The 20,129-nt window shown below is 39.8% G+C and overlaps 1 protein-coding gene across 3 annotated transcripts in view; it reads left to right on the forward strand.

Annotated features, from left to right (window-relative positions):
- Positions 1-20,129, forward strand: part of LOC136864588 (ester hydrolase C11orf54 homolog) — a 216,341-nt gene that overhangs the window by 137,702 nt on the left and 58,510 nt on the right. For all 3 annotated transcript variants that reach the window (XM_067141789.2, XM_067141790.1, XM_067141788.1), the window contains one exon: positions 5,287-5,462. In XM_067141789.2, coding sequence (XP_066997890.1) covers positions 5,287-5,462 — 176 coding nt within the window. The remainder of the gene's footprint in view (positions 1-5,286; positions 5,463-20,129) is intronic.

Below are 20,129 nucleotides of genomic sequence, written 5' to 3' on the forward strand. Positions count from 1 at the left end.
TGCCTATTTCATTTTAGGCATGTACTGCCCAAATTTTAGAACAATTATATTAATGCTGATAGTAGTGCTATAATCTTATTTTTCCCTTATTGAAGATAGTATTTTCATCTACAGTTTTGACTTATGGTTTTACAAGTTCATCTGAAGTTGACAGGGACATTAACTGATAGTGTAGTGAGAGTCATCGATAAAGTTAGCATAGTGGTAATGGGTAATTTCAGTGGTTAAATTATCACTGAACAGAATGGTATGAGAATGAGTGGGGGAGATATGGAAGTTCACAGGCATAGGAAATGCTTACCACCAAGAGAGATAACTACACTGTTTCGATCACGTAGTTGTGAGCTTGCTTTTCGGAGATGGTGGTTTCGAACCCCACCGTTGGCAGCCATTATGGTTTTCTGTGATTTCCCATTTTTGCACCAGGCAAATGCTGCGACTGTATGTTAATTAAGGCCATGGATGCTACCTTCCCAGTACGGGCCCTTCCCCACAGCTGTATCGCTGAAAACCTTCTCTTTTTTAGAGTGAAGTTAAAACACCAGCTGTATGTGAACGTGCATTGTCCTGCTGAAAAAGCACATCACCTTCCTGTCGAAGAAACTGCAGTAGCATGAGGACAACAACCTGTGCAGTTTAGCAGGCACTGGTTATATTTCCCTGCAGAAACACCATCTGTGACCACATGTTGTAACTGATGGCTTCCCACACCATGAAGACTGGGGTGGGACCTGGTTGTCGTGGGCAAATGCACTGGAATAGGCCGCTCACCAGGTCTACACCGTACACGTGTATGCCCATCACTTGCACACAGACAGAACCTACTGTTGTCACTGAAGACAAGAGAGCACCATTCCCCTCTCCAGTCAACTCTTTAACGTCACCAGAGTAGCCATGCTTGGCGGTGTCTCGGTGTCAGTGGTAGCCTGGCCAGAGACACACGTGACTGTAATCCAGCTGCTAGCAGATGGTTCCCAATGGTCCTTGGTGACACAGCAGGTGCAATACGTGACCAGATTTCTTTCCTGCATGATGTTCCGTTGGCCATCGCTGCTCACAAAATGCATCGATCCTGACATGACGTCTGTACTATGTACTTCTGCTCATGTGCAATTTTTTTTAACTTAATCTTGAATAACCTTATGATTTTGCAGACTAATGGTATTGATGGTATTGGTATTGACGATATTGATTGAAACATATCTGCATGTACATGTTGCATCAAGAAAGTAAGTTCCAATACTTGATAGACTTTCTAGAATAACATTTTATGTCTCTGATCAAACTGTTGAAATATGTTGCATCACTTCTTTCCTGTCATGTGCTGCTATCTTCTTGCCAGTATGAGCACTTCTTTATGAACTTCAGTATTTCATTTTTGAAGTATGGTGGAAGAACATTGCTATGCAGATGACATACTAGAAAGGCACAGTTTGAATATATCATGTAGTCTTATACATAATTGAAATAGCAGAAGAAAATTAAGCAGTTATTATAGGGAATGATAACAAAATGTAGGGCTATAAAAGATCAGGGAAAAGAGTATATTTCAAAGAAAGGCAGCATTTAATCAGCGGTGAGAGGGCGGTCATTGGTTAAATTACCTTGCAGAATTTCACCTACCGGGCGAGTTGGCCGTGCGCGTAGAGGCGCGCGGCTGTGAGCTTGCATCCGGGAGATAGTAGGTTCGAATCCCACTATCGGCAGCCCTGAAGATGGTTTTCCGTGGTTTCCCATTTTCACACCAGGCAAATGCTGGGGCTGTACCTTAATTAAGGCCACGGCCGCTTCCTTCCAACTCCTAGGCCTTTCCTATCCCATCGTCGCCATAAGACCTATCTGTGTCTGTGCGACGTAAAGCCCCTAGCAAAAAAAAAAAGAATTTCACCTGTTCCTGACCTTCCATGATTTGTAATTAGAATATAAGTAATGGAAGGAAACAAACAAGTGACAAATCTTATACAGAAAGATAGGAACATGAATAGGAATACATAACAGGATAAGCACAATGTGAGGTCAGCATCAGAATAGGGAGCAATGAAATGTATCGGCTCTCCTCTCATTAAAAAGGTGGTCATTGAAAGATGAAAAAGAGAAATACATACAAGTACTGTAGCTTACATACTCTGAAAAAACAATTATCCATATCAATCAGAAAGTTCCCAATTTAGCACTATTTAACAGTACATTTATAAAAAAAAAAGGCATGTTTAGTTTCCTTTAAAAAAATTGAAAAGTGAGTGTTATACTCAACAGTCCTTTATATTTAAAATATTTTATTTCCATTGGATTCTACATACTAATCTATTTTTCTACATAATTTCCTCTATTATAAGTAAAGGAAGAGAACATACAACCAATTAGACAAGTTGTATATAGAAGATAGGAATATGAAAAGGAACTCATAATAGGACAAACTGAATGACAGTTCATTGTAGGAAGAGGGAGGAGCAACAGAAAGAAGAGACAAGTACAAACATGTAGAGAGAGGATAAGAACAGTCTCCACATCTTAATGCTCTGCTGCCTTCAATTAGATAGGCTCTCCCCTCAATCCCAGTTCTCCTACATCTATTTCTTCTCAGCCCCAACAAGCTCATTTCTCCATTCCAACTTCATCAGGAGGGAAGGCTTTAACATTCATTGAGGGGTTATCTTCACAGTTCTTCAGTCTTGGTGTGGAAAGCCAGAAAGCCAGATAGGTAGTAAAAGACTAGAAACACAGGACAAACACAGAAGGAGAAAAGGAATCCAATGGGTCAGTTGGAGCAGTTGAATTAGAGATAGCTGCCATAGTGGGGAAATGGCACTGCACTCGGCCCGGCAAATGTAATGGGAGGGCGTAGCATGTAACAGCGAGGATGTCAGACCTCCAGATTGTCGGCACCAGACCATCCATCACTGAAGTCGTGCAAGTACTGAGCTTTCCAGGGGCCACCATATCAAGAGTGTAATGTGAGTACATGAATTCCTGCAAAACTACTGCCACCAGGGTCAACTGCCATGGTGCACGGCGTGTTGATGGCTGGGTTCGCCATTGGCTAGCGTGGATCATAAGAGCAGATAGACAGGCCACAGGGCAGCATATCACTCGTCAGATCAATGCTGGACAACAGTGACTGTGAGCAGCCACACTAGAACCATCTCCTCGCATGAGGTACAGAAGCAAGCGTCTCACAAGGATACCTCTGCTCAACACACATCAAAAGGCACACCAACTAACATGAGCAAAGGAACACCACCATTGGATGCTCGAAGGTCACTTGGAGAGATGAGTCGTGGTACCAGTTGGTACATTCCCATGGCTGGATATGAGTGGGCCATCAACTACATGAGGCAGTGGATCCCTCGTGCCAGCAGGATACAGTTCATGCTGGTGCTGGTGGTGGTATCCTCATAGGGGGACTGTTCACATGGAATGAAATGGAACTCTTGGTACATCTGAGAACATCCGTCACCAGTGAATGTTATAGTAACCTACTGGCAGATCATGTTCACCACTTTGCTTACCTCCAGCACCCTGCAGGTGACCTGTACCTATGGCAAGACAATGCTCCAGCCCATCACTCCCGAATTGTGGCTGACTTGTTCAATGAGCACTCCACTGATGTGAAGATGCTTGCCTAGCCCCCGAGAAGCCCCGATCTCAATCCCAATGAGCACATCTGGGTTGCTGTCAAGAGGATGTGCGTGCCCTAGACCCTGCTTTGACCTGAGTGGATTATGGGAGGCTGTGTAGCAATTGTGGATCAGTATGGCTCTCCAACGCTTCTGGTGTCTTGTGGAGTACATGCCGTGCTGTTGTCATCAAGGCGAAAGCAGGTACTACCTGCTTGTAGCCAGGTATCTCCTCTAATTCAGTTGCTCAAGAGTTTTAATTAAAGGAAACATTATAAGCACAATGACAGATCATTGTGGGAAGAGGAAGCAACAGAAAGAGGAGAGAAGGGCAAGTATGAAAACACAAAATAACAGAAACATTCTCCACATCTTTGTACACTACTGCCTTCAGATATGGAAGGTAAGAGCTCTCCTCATTAATCTAATTCTTCTACATCGATTTCTTCTCTTTCACTGATGAGCTTGATTCTGCATCTCTCATGTTCCTATCTTTCTATGTATGACGTGATTTAGTACTTGCTTTGATGTGTAATACTTCCTCACGGAATGAAATCACCTGTGAGAAATCATGTTCGTAATCATCTCTTGGGAAACTCTAGCCACTGAGGTACCGTGTAGATTTAAGCATATGGGAAATCGAGGTGCTAAGTCTGGGCTGTAGGGGGATTCGATTTGTTCCCAGTCAGTCAAATGACTAGAGGAGGTCTTGAGTTGACATCAAAGAACACTGTCAGCATAACCCTGCCAGCTTCAGCAAATTACTTTGCCTTCTTTGGTATTGGTGATGAAGGATATCTTCGTTTCTGGCTCAAAATATTGGCAGCAGGTTTTGTCATTGTCATATTTTGCTCCAAGAAACGATGTCTGCCTGTGTCGTTTTGGCTAAGATGTTCCAGGCATTTCCCCATCCATACAGCTTTCTGTTCATCGGTGAGTTGCTGGGGTACATGTGTAGAACACACTTTCGAATATCCCAGTTCCCTGTGCATTATACTGTACAGTATATGGATCTGATGCTGAGGTTAACAGCCATTGATAGCTCATGCACAGTGATACAGTGATTGTCCTTCACCAGCATATCCACTGCAGCAATCTTTACCTGCATCTATACAGAAACCCATACAGGACTTGGGAGGTCTGCCGTATATTGCTGCCCACCTTAAAATCTGCACGCTACTTGAACATAGTGCTTCATTTGAAATATACTTACCCGTATACTGCTTGCATTCGACCAAACATTTCACTTGCTGAAGCACCTTCTTTGCACAAGAATTGAATCACGCTTCATTGTACTAGGTTGGATGTATCCATTACATGCCACTGTTGCTTCAGCTGGCTCCTCTACTCAGTAGATATGTGACTCAGACTGACCACATTCTGTGCTGTTACAACAAACAGCAAGCCATGCAGTGCTGCCACCTCTTGGCTGCACTGCCGACTATTGACAGCTTTGACTGTTTAACACTGAACTGATTTGATTTGATTGTTTTCTAAGAGAAGGTAAGGAAAATAAAATATGCTTTAGACTAAAATTCTTTACTAGTGGATGTTTTCAGAGTTCATGTGTGCCTGCTGACTTTTATCATTTTTTAGTTTTGAACTTTTGTTCATTAAAGTATTGTGGAGTTTGCTGAACTGTAGTTTTGATCCTGCATTTTCACATCAGGTCTTGGAGGGAAGCCACGTTTAGTTGAAGTTGGAGGTGTTCCATACTTGGTTCCACTGGTAAAACGTGAAAAACTCTATGATGTGAAAGATGTTGGGCACTTTGCAGAAGTAGATCCAGCATTCATTATCGGTGCTGGTGCAGGACCATGGCCACATGCTGGTGTTAACTGTGAGGTATTTATTCATTCATTCATTCAGTCATTCATTCATTCATTCATGTTTTATTTATTTATTTATTTATTTATTTATTTATTTATTTATTTATTTATTTATTTATTTATTTATTTTAGGCATACCTGCTAATTAATATTAAAACATTCTGAGGAGCAACTCAAGATTTGATTTGATTAGTGTCGTGATATGCTTAACCATGAAAGTAAGTTCACTTCTGGGAACTGTTTAGATAAGCGTATCTCACCGAATATTCACCAGCTATTCGTCACCGACCACTTTCATAATATTGTTTTTAATGTATGCTACTGTATTTACCTGCGTAATTCTTACATCGCATAATTTACACACCCTGTACTTTTTAGTTCAAAGCAGGGAAGTTTCTTTCATGTTTTTGACGTACCCGTTTTCTCAAGAATTTACTGTGCAGGTCCGTGAGTGTTGCAAAATGTAGGTGGCAAGTAACAGGCTTTCTGATTTGAAATCTGGTATTTCCATATTGCAACACCCGAATAGTTCAGTGTGCTAGTCAGTGCTGACCTGACTTAGTAATGCTCTGTGCTATTTGTTCTGAACATTTTTTATGTTCTGTGTGAGTACTTTGCGTATGTCATGTGATCTTGTAACAGTTTGTTATTAAATCCACAATGAGCAAGTTTGCTAATAATACTGCTTGATAAACTCGTGGTACATTTCCAGATAAAGTTTTTTGAGAGTCCACCTTTTCAATACAATATGAGTTTTATTGATTTACTTAAAAAACTTTACATTATCATGTCCTAACTGGACATGTTTTGCCCACATTTTTGGGCATCATCAGCTGCTGTTCTGACACTCAACAATCAAAATAGCCAGGATCTTGGTTATTTGTTTCCTGATAACATACTTAAAATTGTCAAGCTAACTTGGATACTATTTGATAAAATGTTTTTATATAAATATATGATCTGTGGAGACATCCAGCTGTTTTGAATTATTTTGACTGGTGAAATGTCCTACATATAAAAAGAACATTAATATTACATACAATTATTCTCCTTAAAAAAGCGAGTCTACACTTGTTGAACATTAGATAAAAAAAATTAATTGTTACGCTTTATATCTTTTGGGTGAAATTAGTTAGTTTGAATTGTTCAGTCTTTAATATCCAATGAGCAATGTTCTCGTGGCAGATTGGGATGTGCGATCTTAAATATCCTATTTGCGTGCTCTCATTGGAATGTTCTCAAACTTGAGTGTCACCTTGGGGATTAACTTTTGTTGGTGTATTTGTAAGACACTATATGATCCATTGGAATATTACTTGTGATGCTTAAAATTGTGGACCAACTGTGGACAATAACTTCTTCACTTTTAATAAGAAAATATATTGTCAGAAAGGGTTATCAATGGGAGATCCAGTTTCAGGCATCTTAGCAGACCTTGACCACTTAGAACACATAAAAATCAAAACAAAAATACAAGTTTTAAGCCTATGATTGCGCTATGTTGACGACACCAAAGGTTCAACAACAGTAACAATATTTTTCAAAGAATGCTACATTGCAAGACAAGAAACTCTGGAATACCTCCATAAAGCCAGATCCAGTAGCAGCCAATGTCATTTACAAAAATACGCTGAGGTGAGGAAATCATATAAAGAAATACTAAGAATGAAAAAGATAGAGAATGAAAAAGATAGACCACAAACTACTAGAAGAGAAAAAGCTGATCGAGGAAGCAGAGGAAAAACCCCACCGAATCCTGAAAGGAAGCAAGTCAACACAGAAAACCTCTATAATAAGCCCGCAGCGGTGGACGGAATACTTCCGAGAACTTCTTGGGAACGCATCTTCGAACGAGTTTGAAAAAAGAGACATACCGGAACATACACTCCAACCACTCACAACCGATGAAGTATGGAGAATTATCCAAGAATCCAAGGACAAAAAGGCAGCAGGCCCGGATGGAGTGTACAACGAGCACATCAAGGCCACGGCGGCGGACACTAAGCCCGCTGTCACACAGGGCATCGAAGATCAAGAGCGACCAACTGGCATCGAGTACTAACGACTAAATTCATTTACCCTGTCACACTGCTCATCGATCGAGAGGGATCGACTGCACGGAAACAGCTGATACTCCCGCCCAGTACCGTACAGGCTACAGATGTATTCATATTCACGAGAGAAAAAGAATGTGTTGTGAAAGCGATAATTCGGGTGGAAATATGATTCTAACCTATGAATATATTAGGAGAAAGGAAAGAACCAGACGATCGCAGTGGACAAGGTAAAGAGCCATAGAGAATTCCACCAAAGTGTGCCTTCGTTGCGGAATGACGAAGAAAAATTCAGGAACTAGTACCGAATGCCCATCAATAATTACGGTATAAGGAATTAGAGGAAAAAATGAAGTCAATAATAAACATCAGGCAAACAAATTACAGGAAAAGTATAAGTTCTGAGGAAAGGCTGACACTATCGTTAAATTCAATATTCACAACGATTTTTTTAGGTTTAAAGTCAAAAGTGATGTTCACCTTCGAAACAACTACTGTATGTCCGTGGCAAAATATATCAAATAAAAGATTAGTGGCATTCTGCAGGATTCTAATAAAGTATTGATAAAAAGGACTGAAAACTGTTATGTACATCAATTTGAATTCATAATTTGAAGGTGCTACCATCAACAGTGGATATATATTTATTTAGGCCTACAGGTTTCTGGACATTGGTGACTCATACAGATTTAGGATTGCTCACAATACATCAGTGGATTTGTTCCTGTTATATATGATGCCATTCATAGAGCACTACAGCCACAATTCTTGACAGGGTGAAAATTCCAACAAAAGCCTCACAAAAGTGGCTCATTGTATTTCAGATATAAGACTAATACCATTTATGCTTATTTGTTTTAATGATGCTGGATCTTGGGGCATAATTACTGTCTTTTCAAATGATATTTTGAGGTGTTTATTAGATGGAGGTTAACAGCTTTTTTTTTTTCATACTACTTGGTGAGATCCTACCTACCAAAATAATAGACATATCAAGAAATGCTTCCAGTCAAAATTTACATTACCTAATGTAGAAATAGTGTGTCAAGTTTCATTACAACCCTGTAAATAATTTTGAAAGAAAGAAAAATGGACATATGCTCTGAATATTGTGAAAATGATAAAAGCAATGGAGTTCCTTACACTGTTTCTCTCCCTCATGATCCTCTGCAAATCTCTTGTCACCTATCCTCTTCTTTGTTATTGTGCCATGTTCAGAATAGTATCATATTGCTTTCATGACAAGCATGTTGCTGAATTTCTGTAGGCCTACTGTGTTTTGTGCAAAGAATCCAGGTCCATATCCAAACTTTGCAAGAATCACAATCCTGTCTTAATTTATATCATTGAAGACTACAGCAGCTTTGAAAGCAGCTAATTTTACCAAATGGCTGTGAAGAAAGGTTGTCTATGGACATCTCTTCCAAAGTAAATTCTCTTTAGGATTCTGTGTATTCACATATGTGTACATTTCTTGAGGAGTTCAGGTGAGGCTAGTGCTCTGTACACTAGCTTAATAACTATAGGAAAAGCTTCTGGAATATTGTTCTAATAAGTAAGTTGGCAGTGTAATAGACTGATACTTGTCACAACTACATGTAAATTGCACACAAGGTCTTGTTTATTACCCTCATCACTAAGCATAAAGTACTGTCTCCCCAAACTTTGCACTGGCAAGCTGATCTAATTGCTCACTTGGCAATAATAAAACCAATTAATATAAATCCTGCACTTCCATCCAAATTGCTGGTAAACTCCTTGGTACAGAGTAACACCTTTTTCTGCAAAGGTCTGGTAGGACTCTCCTTCTTACCACAATGTTGATTTTGCCTTTCTGTATATTGTTCATATGTAACTTTTTTACTGATATGAACAGTGCCAAGCCTATCTATCCATCCTGAAATACTTTCCTTATGAATCAGTTCAAGGAAAATGAAAACTTTGCCTTCAATTTCACCAAAAATGAGAACCAACCACTGCAAAAAATAATAGGTGCTAATAACAAGCACCTTGCCTTCTATTTTTAGAAGTGAAGAGTATGCCTTTCTAACAACTAAATAGACTACTATTGCTGTCTACAGTAAAATGTTACTTAGGCCTCAGGTGGTAAATGATTTAATTTTGCTATATCTTACATTGCCTGTCAAAACTGTTTGTAAATACCAATTATATAAATGAATGTTTGACAGAGTAGGGTGTATGGGCCTTGTAAGATCTTGGATTGACTTACAGGGTAATTAATCTACTCAACCTTTTATTACAAGCATGTAACTGTCATATGAATATATTTTTTATAAATAATGTACATATTCTGCCATCATATCCCCTTAATATCACATCACACAAAATGCAGTTTTTTATGTTGTAGATTAAAATCTACAAAACTTTGGTGGAAACATCTGTCAAAATAGTTACAAATGAATTTTTCATCTTTGTTTTTCATTGTTTATATGGATCTACAGCACAAGAAATAAAATAATCAGTCTACCTTGATGCCCTCTGTAGGCCTATATGTTATTAATAAATTATAAGTACAGTAACAGATATGAAAGTAGTGATCGCTGGTGCAGACAGGTACAATGGCAGGAGAGTACTTGGAATGAGGAGATAAAGGCTACCTAAGTTACAAAGTTATAAGGTGGCAGGGAGGGATTCTGTCAGGTATAACTGTAGTAAGAATTTTGTCCTATGCAAACAGCTTGGTCTATTGAAACTGTGCAATCTAATATTAATGGATCTACAGTACAAGAAATAAAATAATCAGTCTACCTTGATGCCCTCTGTAGGCCTATATGTTAATAAATTATAAGTACGGTAACAGACATGAAAGTAGTGATTGCTGGTGCAGACAGGTACAATGGCAGGAGAGTACTTGGAATGAGGAGATAAAATAGAACTGAATGTCAGGTTGAGAATACAAAACTGGAACAGGTAGATAATTTCAAATAGGTATTTAGGATGTGTATTTTCGCAGGATGGCAGTATAGCAAGCAACGTTGAACACGGATGCAGTAAACCCAATGCAATGAGCTTGCAGTTGTGATCAACAGTATTCTGTAAGAAGGCAGTCAGCTCCTGGACAAAACTACTAATGTCTTTACACTGGTCTGGTTTCAGACCACCTGTGCTGTACAAACCTAGTGCAATGAGTTTGCAGTTGCGATCAACAGTATACCGTAAGAAGGAAGTCAGCTCTTGGACAGAACTATCAATACGCTGGTCTGGTTTCAGACCACCTGTGCTGTACAAACCTAGTGCAATGAGTTTGCAGTTGTGATCAACAGTATACCGTAAGAAGGAAGTCAGCTCTTGGACAGAACTATCAATACGCTGGTCTGGTTTCAGACCACCTGTGCTGTACAACTGCTTACTACATACACACAGAAAGGACCTACTACATGTATTTCAAAATACTCCTTTCCTTGTAAACCATACATGTTCTACCACATAAAATATACAAATTAAGATGTTGTAATAATGCTAATAATTAATAAAAATTGGAGTTAAGGTTCTTTCCCATCAGGTGCTAATACACATAACTCACTGAGGATTCCAATAAATATTGATAGATAAGTATAACAAAAAATGATTTAATTTAAAAAGTAGAACATTTCTCAAGAACATAAATTTTATTAGATTCTTTCTTGGTCTAACACTCTATACAACAGTTTCTGAATTTTAACTTTGAAAACCCTTCGACCTAGTACACTCATTCTTTCCATGTTGTCATGAAGACACTAAAAATAACATTGATTATATTTTCTTTTCAGTTTTAAGTATCTTTTCTAAATATTCACTTAACACATCACTGTCACTTTCACATTTCTGTTTCTTTTATTTTTAACTGCTGGCAAAGCTGTTTGTAGAAGCAGAAGCCACTGGACTGGAAGTTGAAGTCCCTTCAGTAATTTCTGAACTGTAGGAGTTAAACCCCTCCAACACAAATTATTTCTGCTTCCTCCTCCTATATTTCAGCTTGGTGAAAAGGCTCTCATACACCAGGTGCCACTTCCATAGATGTGTTTGTTATAGAACTGAAAAAAATGAACAACATATTAATGCAATTCTTCTAAATTGGAGCTACATTTTAGTCTGGACACAAGCCTTCTGTTTAAGAAATTGTTACTTTCAATAATTATTTTAGTTAGATGATTGTTAGGTTAGATTATATTATATTACTTTCAGTTATATCTGATAAATTAATGAACAGATGGGTGGAACTTATGGCCTACAGACTGAATCTTCCCCTCACTCTTTCACAACTAGAACACTGGTCTGTAATGTAGGCCTACTTTTAAAAATAAATATTACAGAATTGTACCTTCTTCCAGCATTGAAGAGTTCCAGAAAGTTGAGGGCATTGAAGTAGACCCATTTTATGTTTTCTGTACAGCAGAACCTGGGAGGAGAGGGAGGATGTTATCTCTCCAAGTTCGATATCCAGCCCTCAGAATTTGCCATGTTTTGGCACAACTTTTTCCTGAAACAATGAATCAGAATATTGTGACAAAGAAAATATACATGTAGTAGGCCTACTTATGGCATAGGCCTACACTTATTTGTCATTAAAGCAAACAATGGTATTCATTTCATTAGGTACGAGATGGAGGTTAGGAAAGCACTGCTTATGTTTTCCAAACATTTCTTCAATTAAGTTACAAGAATGATAATTACTACTTCTCCTAGTGTAACTCTTTTTACCAATCTATTCCGTATAATATATTTTATCAATAAATAATCTAAGATAACACTATTCATAAGATAATCGTAATAAATCTAATAATTACTTACCAGTTTTTGTCCCATTTCTCCACACTATAGAATGCCATACAAAATTCACGGTCTCCCTATTACTATATCCAGGGAGTCTAGGATTATACACCACTTTGTTTTCATACACTAAGCAAATTAATGTTTCGATTTCATCAACAGATGACTATGTTGCGTCCGCCATTATCGAACGACTGCGACTGAAAAACGGACACGTCTGTTTTTACAAACCAGTCGATCTTCATCGCTCGTAGTTGATCGCTGACGATCGATGCTGTGTGACTGGTGCCACTGCCCTCTGTAGGTTTGTTTTCTTAGTCGGTCGATCGCAGTCGTTCGATCGAGCCTGTGTGACAGCCCCCTAAGTGTACTGACGCTACTGTTCAATGAATGCCTGAGAAGCAAGAGGATCCCTAACATATGGCGACAGGCCAAACTAATCACACTGCACAAAGCAATAGGGATGATCCCAGCTCATACCGAGGAATCGCCCTGGAGTGCAATATCTTCAAAATGTTCTCAAAGGCCATCATGGCCCGCATCAGACCTAGAATAATAGAAGAGATACCACCCAACCAATACGGATTCATGGATGGAAAATCAACACTACAAGCCATAGGGAAAGTAACAAACAAAATAGACACCGCTCTAGCACAACCATCCACACCGCTGTACACTATATTCATCGACTATCAAAAGGCCTTCGACAGCATCGACAGGAAGATACTAATAGGAAAACTGGAAGCAACACTAACACCAACCAACTTGCAGCATGAATTGGAAATCATAAAAGTTATACTTAACGTAAACTACGTGAAAATCCACGATGGGACAACAATCTCAGCACCTATAACGCAGACCAAAGGAGTACTCCAAGGAGACCCAATGAGCCCGGTATTGTTCAACCTGATGACAGCCGACATCGCAAGTGCAACAGAACCAGCAGGGGTCAATCTTGTAATGTATGCCGACGACATGGCTCTGCTATCAAGAAACCCCATCGGAATCCGGAAGGTATTCAATAACCTACAAGAATGGGCAGTCAAAAACTCATTAAGTATCAACAGTGAGAAAACAAAAGTGATGAAATTTAGAAGAGGAGGAAGACTCGCAAAAGACGACGTTTTCTCAAACGGCAGGGACCAGCTAGAAATAGTATCGTCATTCAAGTACCTAGGTATCACGCTCCAGACTACAGGAGCAACTTTCACACTACACGTCAAAGAAAGAGCGATAGCAGCAACTAGAGCAATGTTCGAAATCCCCAAGCTCCAGAATCTATCAGTGAAAACGGCCGTGGCATTGTTCAAACTTAAAGTTGCCCCGGTAGCCACGTACGGTATACAATTAGTCTGGAACAAACTAACCACAGCGAATCTAAAAAGGATTGAAAATATCAAAGCCAGATACCTCAAGCGAATCCTCCAACTATCAAAATATACAAAGAACAGACTGGTGTACACCCTGGTTGATGAGCCGTTCTTCCTAGAGGACATAAACACCTCCTTCAAACTTCCCAACACCGAAGCATCCGCCGCAGTCCTGGAAGAAAGAAGACGAAAAGCACAGCAAATCCCGGAAGAATTCTATGAAACTGAGGCAGTGAGAAACGACGAATGGAAAGGGCCAGGCTTCAACCTACGCCACACCTTCACCCGATTCGCCGTCCACGGGTTTCACGGAAAGGTATGCCAAACCGCTGGATACCACGAACCAGACAAAGAATGTACCTGCCGGCTCTGTGGTGGAAAATGCCCCAGGTACCACCTCATCAACTGCACCGCAAGAATAATATCCATTACCGCACTCGCTAAAGACTGGTAAAGAGGAACCGCGTGCACCTACAAGCGGACGAGGCATGTTCAACAGAGTGTTGCAAATTAGGCAGACGGAAGACTTTTCATCACTGTGCCCTGCAAAATGCGATCTCAATACAGTGTCGCAAATTAGACAAGCAAACGGCCTCCCATCACTGTGTGTTACAATATGTGTGAGGCAGAGTTCAGCTCTAAATGTTCTCTCACAGATGGAACACATGGACACACGAGCACCACTGTACGGACCTGCTTACAAGCGGAACGGAAGTCGATCCCCACTATGACTGCTAGTAAAGACCTGACAATGACTATCTGACACTGTACCTTTTTACTCTATGGAATTTAATTATTTATGTAATCTAATCATTGTGAATAATTGTGTGTATGACCATTGGCTGCAATAAATTATTACATAATATTTTTCAATACCTTAACACATTGTTGTTGTTTGATTCATCAGTCCATAGACTGGTTTGATGCAGCTCTCCATGCCACCCTATCCTGTGCCAACCTTTTCATTTCTACATAACTACTACATCCTACATCTGCTCTAATCTGTTTGTCATATTCAAACCTTGGTCTACCCCTACTGTTCTTACCACCTACACTTCCTTCAAAAAACCAACTGCACAAGTCCTGGGTGTCTTAAGATGTGTCCTATCATTCTATCTCTTCTTGTTAAATTTAGCCAAATCAATCTCCTCTCACCAATTCGATTCAGTACCTCTTCATTTGTGATTCGATCTATCCATCTCACCTTCAGCATTCTTCTGTAACACCACATTTCAAAAGCTTCTATTCTCATTTTCTGAGCTAGTTATCATCCATGTTTCACTTCCATACAATGCCACGCTCCACACGAAAGTCTTCAAAAACATCTTTCTACTTCCTATATCAATGTTTGAAGTGAGCAAATTTCTTTTCTTAAGAAAGCTCTTCCTTGCTTGTGCTAGTCTGCATTTTATGTCCTCCTTACTTCTGCCATCGCTTGTTATTTTACTACCCAAGTTACAATATTCATCTACTTCCTTTAAGACTTCATTTCTAATCTAATATTTCCTGCATCACCTGCCTTCGTTCGACTGCACTCCATTACTTTTGTTTTGGACTTATTTATTTTCATCTTGTACTCCTTACCCAAGACTTCGTCCATACCATTCAGCAGCTTCTCGAGATCTTCTGCAGTCTCAGATAAAATAACAATATCATCGGCAAATCTCAAGGTTTTGATTTCCTCTCCTTGGATTGTGATTCCCTTTCCAAATTCCTCTGATTTCCTTTATAGCCTGTTCTATGTAAACATTGAAACGGAGGGGGGGACAAACTACAGCCTTGCCTCACTCCTTTCTGGACTGGTGCTTCTTTTTCAAAGCCCTCGATTCTTATCACTGCAGACTGATTTTTATACAGATTGTAGATAATTCTTCGTTCTCGGTATCTGATCCCAATCACCTTCAGAATTGTAAATAGCTTGGTCCAATTAACATTATCGAATGCCTTTTCTAGATCTACAAATGCCATGTACGTGGGCTTGTCCTTCTTGATTCGATCCTCTAAGATCAGATGTAAAGTCAGGTTTGCTTCACGTGTTCCTACATTTCTTCTGTAGCCAAATTGATCTTCTCCCAACTCAGGTTCAACTTGTTTTTCCATTCTTCTGTAAATAATACGTGTTAAAATTTTGCAGGCATGAGATACTAAACTAATGGTGTGGTAGTTTTCACACCTGTCAGCACCGGCTTTCTTGGGAATAGGTATAACAACATTCTGCCAAAAATCGGATGGGACTTCTCCTGTCTCATACATCTTACACACTAAATGGAATAACCTTGCCATGCTGCATTCTCCTAAGGCAGTCAGTAATTCAGAAGGAATGTCATCAATTCCAGGTGCCTTGTTCCTATTTAGGTCTCTCACAGCTCTGTCAAACTCTGACCTCAAAATTGGGTCTCCCATTTCATCAGCATCAACAGCTTCTTCTTGTTCCAGAACCAAATTATCTACATCTTTACCTTGATACAACTGTTGGATATGTTCTTGCCATCTTCTGCTTTATCTTCTTTCCCTAGAAGTGGCTTTCCATCTGAGCTCTTAACATTCATACACCTAGATTTCCTTTCTCCAAAGGTTTCCTTGATTTTCCTGTATGCAGCATCTACCTTTCCCAGGACCATACAACCTTCGACATCCTTGCACTTTTCCTTCAGCCATTCTTCCTTAGCTACCTTGCACTTTCTATCCACTTGATTCTTTAATCGCCTGTATTCTTTTCTGCCCTCTTCATTTCTAGCATTCTTTTATTTTCGTCGTTCATCAATCAGGTCTAGTATCTCCTGAGTTATCCACTGATTCTTAGTTGATCTTTTCTTCCTTCCTAACATATCTTCAGCAGCCCTACTGACGTCATTTTTCATGACTATCCACTCTTCCTCTATTGCGTTTCCTTCAGCCTTTTCATTTAGCCCTTGTGCCACATGTTCCTTGAAACAATCCCTCACACTCTTTTCTTTCAACTTGTCTAGATCCCAACTTTTTTGCATTCTTTCCTTTCTTCAATTTCTTCAACTTCAGATGGCATTTCATGACCAACAAGTTGTGGTCAGAGTCCACGTCTGCTCCTGGGAAAGTTTTGCAATCCAACACCTGGTTTCTGAATCTCTGTTTAATCATAATGAAGTCTATTTGATATCTTCCAGTGTCTCCAGGTCTTGTCCACATACACAGCCGTCGTTTGTGGTGTTTGAACCAAGTATTGGCAAGGACTAAATTATGATCAGTGCAGAATTCAACCAGCCGAGTTCCTCTTTCGTTCCTTTGTCCCAATCCGAATTCTCGTACTGTATTACCTTCTCCTCCTTGGCCTACCACCGCATTCCAGTCTCCTGTTGATATAGATGTTGATTCCCATAGGGAACTTAAAATATTTGTATTGAATGAGTAAATTTATAATACCAATATAATGGTCCGTTATTGGACATTATAAATTTTCCAGCTAACTCATTCTTGGTTGCCTGCGTTTCACCCTCGTGTGCTAAGTTGGGCTCGTCAGTTGGGACTTAGCACACCTCCCAAGACGCAAGGCTGGTGCATACCGTGGAGGCCACTGCATAGGCCACTTGAAGCCACCAGCAGTGCCAATGCCCTATGAGAACTATGTCTCATTTCCAAAAATTGATGCCTGCCTGGCCATCAGATGATGTAGATGTTGATTCCCATAGGGAAATTAAAATATTTGTCCTGAATGAGTAAGTTTATAATACCAATATAATGGTCCGTTATTGGACATTATAAATTTTCCAGCTAACTCATTCTTGGTTGCCTGCGTTTCGCCCTCGTGTGCTAAGTTGGGCTCGTCAGTTGGGACTTAGCACACCTCCCAAGATGCAAGGCTAGTGCATACCGTGGAGGCCACTGCATAGGCCACTTGAATCCACCAGCAGTGCCAATGCACTATGAGAACTATGTCTCATTTCCAAAAATTGATGCCTGCCTGGCCATCAGATGATATAGATGTTGATTCCCATAGGGAACTTAAAATTTTGTCCTGAATGAGTAAATTTATAATACCAATAATACCAGTCTCCTATCACAATTAGATTCTCGTCACCTTTTACATATTGTATTAAATCTTCTATCTCTTCATATATTCTTTCGATTTCCTCGTCATCCGCTGAACTAGTAGGCATATAGACCTGCACTATTGTGGTGGGCATTGGTTTGGTGTCTATCTTGACAACAATAATTCTTTCACTATGCTGGTCGTAGTAGCTTACCCGCTGCCCTATTTTCTTATTCATTATTAAACCAACTCCTGCATTTCCCTTGTTTGATTTTGTGTTGATAATTCGGTAGTCACCTGACCAAAAATCCTGTTCTTCCTGCCAACGTACTTCACTTATACCAACTACATCTAACTTTAGTCTATCCATCTCCCTTTTCAGATTCACTAACCTACCACAACGATTCAAACTTCTAACATTCCACGCTCTGACTCGCAGAATGTCAGTATCCATCTTCCTGATGATCGCCCCCTCTCGTGTAGTCCCCACCCGGAGATCCGAATGGGGGACTAGTTTACCTCCGGAATATTTCACCCGGGAGGAAGCCATCATCAGTACATCATTCATACAGAGAGAGCTGCATGTCCTCGGGAGTTAGTTACGGCTGTAGTTTCCCGTTGCTTTCAGCCGTGTAGCAGTATCAATACAGATAAGCGATGTTGAGTATTATTACAAGGCCATATCAGTCAATCATCCAGACTGCCACCCTTGCAACTTCCGAAAGTCTGCTACCCCCCTTTCGATGAACCATCCTTTAGTCTGGTCTCTCAACAGATACCCATCCGATATGGCTGCACCTGCGGCTCGGCTATCTGCGTCATTGGGACACGCAAGCCTCCCTACCGCGGCAAGGTCACATGGTTCATAGAGGAGGCTTAACACAGTAGATCAAAATATTAAATTTACTGCAGAAGATGAAATCAATAAGTCCATAAATTTTATAGACATCACCATCACACGTAAAGATGATAGATTCAAATATCAAATCTATAGGAAGCTAACCTTTTCACCAAGCCCAATCAAGAACAGCTCATTAAATCCTAATAATAAAAAAACTGGCAGCGTACTATACTTTAATACATAGAGCTTTTAAAATACCCCTTGCACCCGAAGACCTCAACAAGGAATTAGTATATATAAGGAACATAGCCAAGTTTAACGGGTTTAATACAGAAATGGTTAACCAAATAATAAGAAAAGTCAGAAATAGACAAATGTCAAAACTAATTCCGGAAAACAAAAAGTCTACATTCACCACATTTACTTACAATCATCCCAACATATATCAAGTTTCGAACCCATTCAAAAAATATGACTTCAAAATTTCGTTTAAAACACAAAACACCAACCAAAGCATGTTCATAAATCACAATAGCGTCAACTCTAACAAAGACCAATACTCAGGTTTCGGGATTTACAAACTCACCTGTAGTCGATGTTTCACCTCGTACATAGGACAAACAGGACGAATTTTCTCAATGATATATTTAGAACGTAATAATGCAAACAAACATCATAAATTCTCAGCCATGAGCGTACATATGAGGGAAACTGGACATACATACACGACCATAGAAGAAGATTTAACAATTCTAAAGAGTATAAAAAAGGGCAAATTAATGAATGAATATGAATACCAAGAATCCTTTGTACAATCAAATCCCACAGTTATTAAAAATAAAAGAAAGCACCTTCCTAAACTTTAACAAATCGCCACACGTAAAAGCTCCGCCCACAGAAAAAATCCTCCCCTCCTCCATTCACCCCTCCCCAACCCATCCCCCTACGCATACCACACACAGATACAACACAAGGCACACGGAGTTAGCTATGGCCAATCGAACAGAAAGTGTCACCAGAGCAAGCCAGCCGCAAGAGAGGCAAGGGGGTGAGTAAGAGCCAGCTCGATTCCCTATTTTATACTTTGATTCGCACACACTCCACAACTAAGACATACATTTTTCTCATTACAGACTCTCAATCAACTAACGTCAACCATTAAATTGAAGCAAGAAACAACATTTTGTCATAACGACAGAGCTACTATTGCACCTTGAATATCCACAAGGACTCTATGTAATCATCTTTTGGAAGCTGAACTGCATTCATGAATGCCACTGGCATATATTATCACGTAGACCAACAGCTATTATAAAAGGCCTGGCCATTCTGCCGGCAACTTTGTCCGCTTTAGTAACTCCCCTCACAGATATCAAGTGCCTGCTTGTTGCACCTAGGTAGCAATCGGCTATTGCAATATGCCATGCAAATGTCCTTCCATGAGTTTGTATGTGACGGTCTTATAAGACAGAAGTGGTTGAACACTATTTCCTCCCTAGGTAAGCGCTGGCTGCTTGTTCGTTTTGTTCTTTCGTTAAGCATGCCCATTGTTCCTCTTGCATGAGTATATGACCTCATATTTAAAATTTATGAAATTTAAATAATTCCTATATACAAAACTATATGCCCATCCATCGATTTC

Source organism: Anabrus simplex, chromosome 2, assembly GCF_040414725.1.
Source record: "Anabrus simplex isolate iqAnaSimp1 chromosome 2, ASM4041472v1, whole genome shotgun sequence".
In the NCBI taxonomy this organism is placed as follows: domain Eukaryota; kingdom Metazoa; phylum Arthropoda; class Insecta; order Orthoptera; family Tettigoniidae; genus Anabrus; species Anabrus simplex.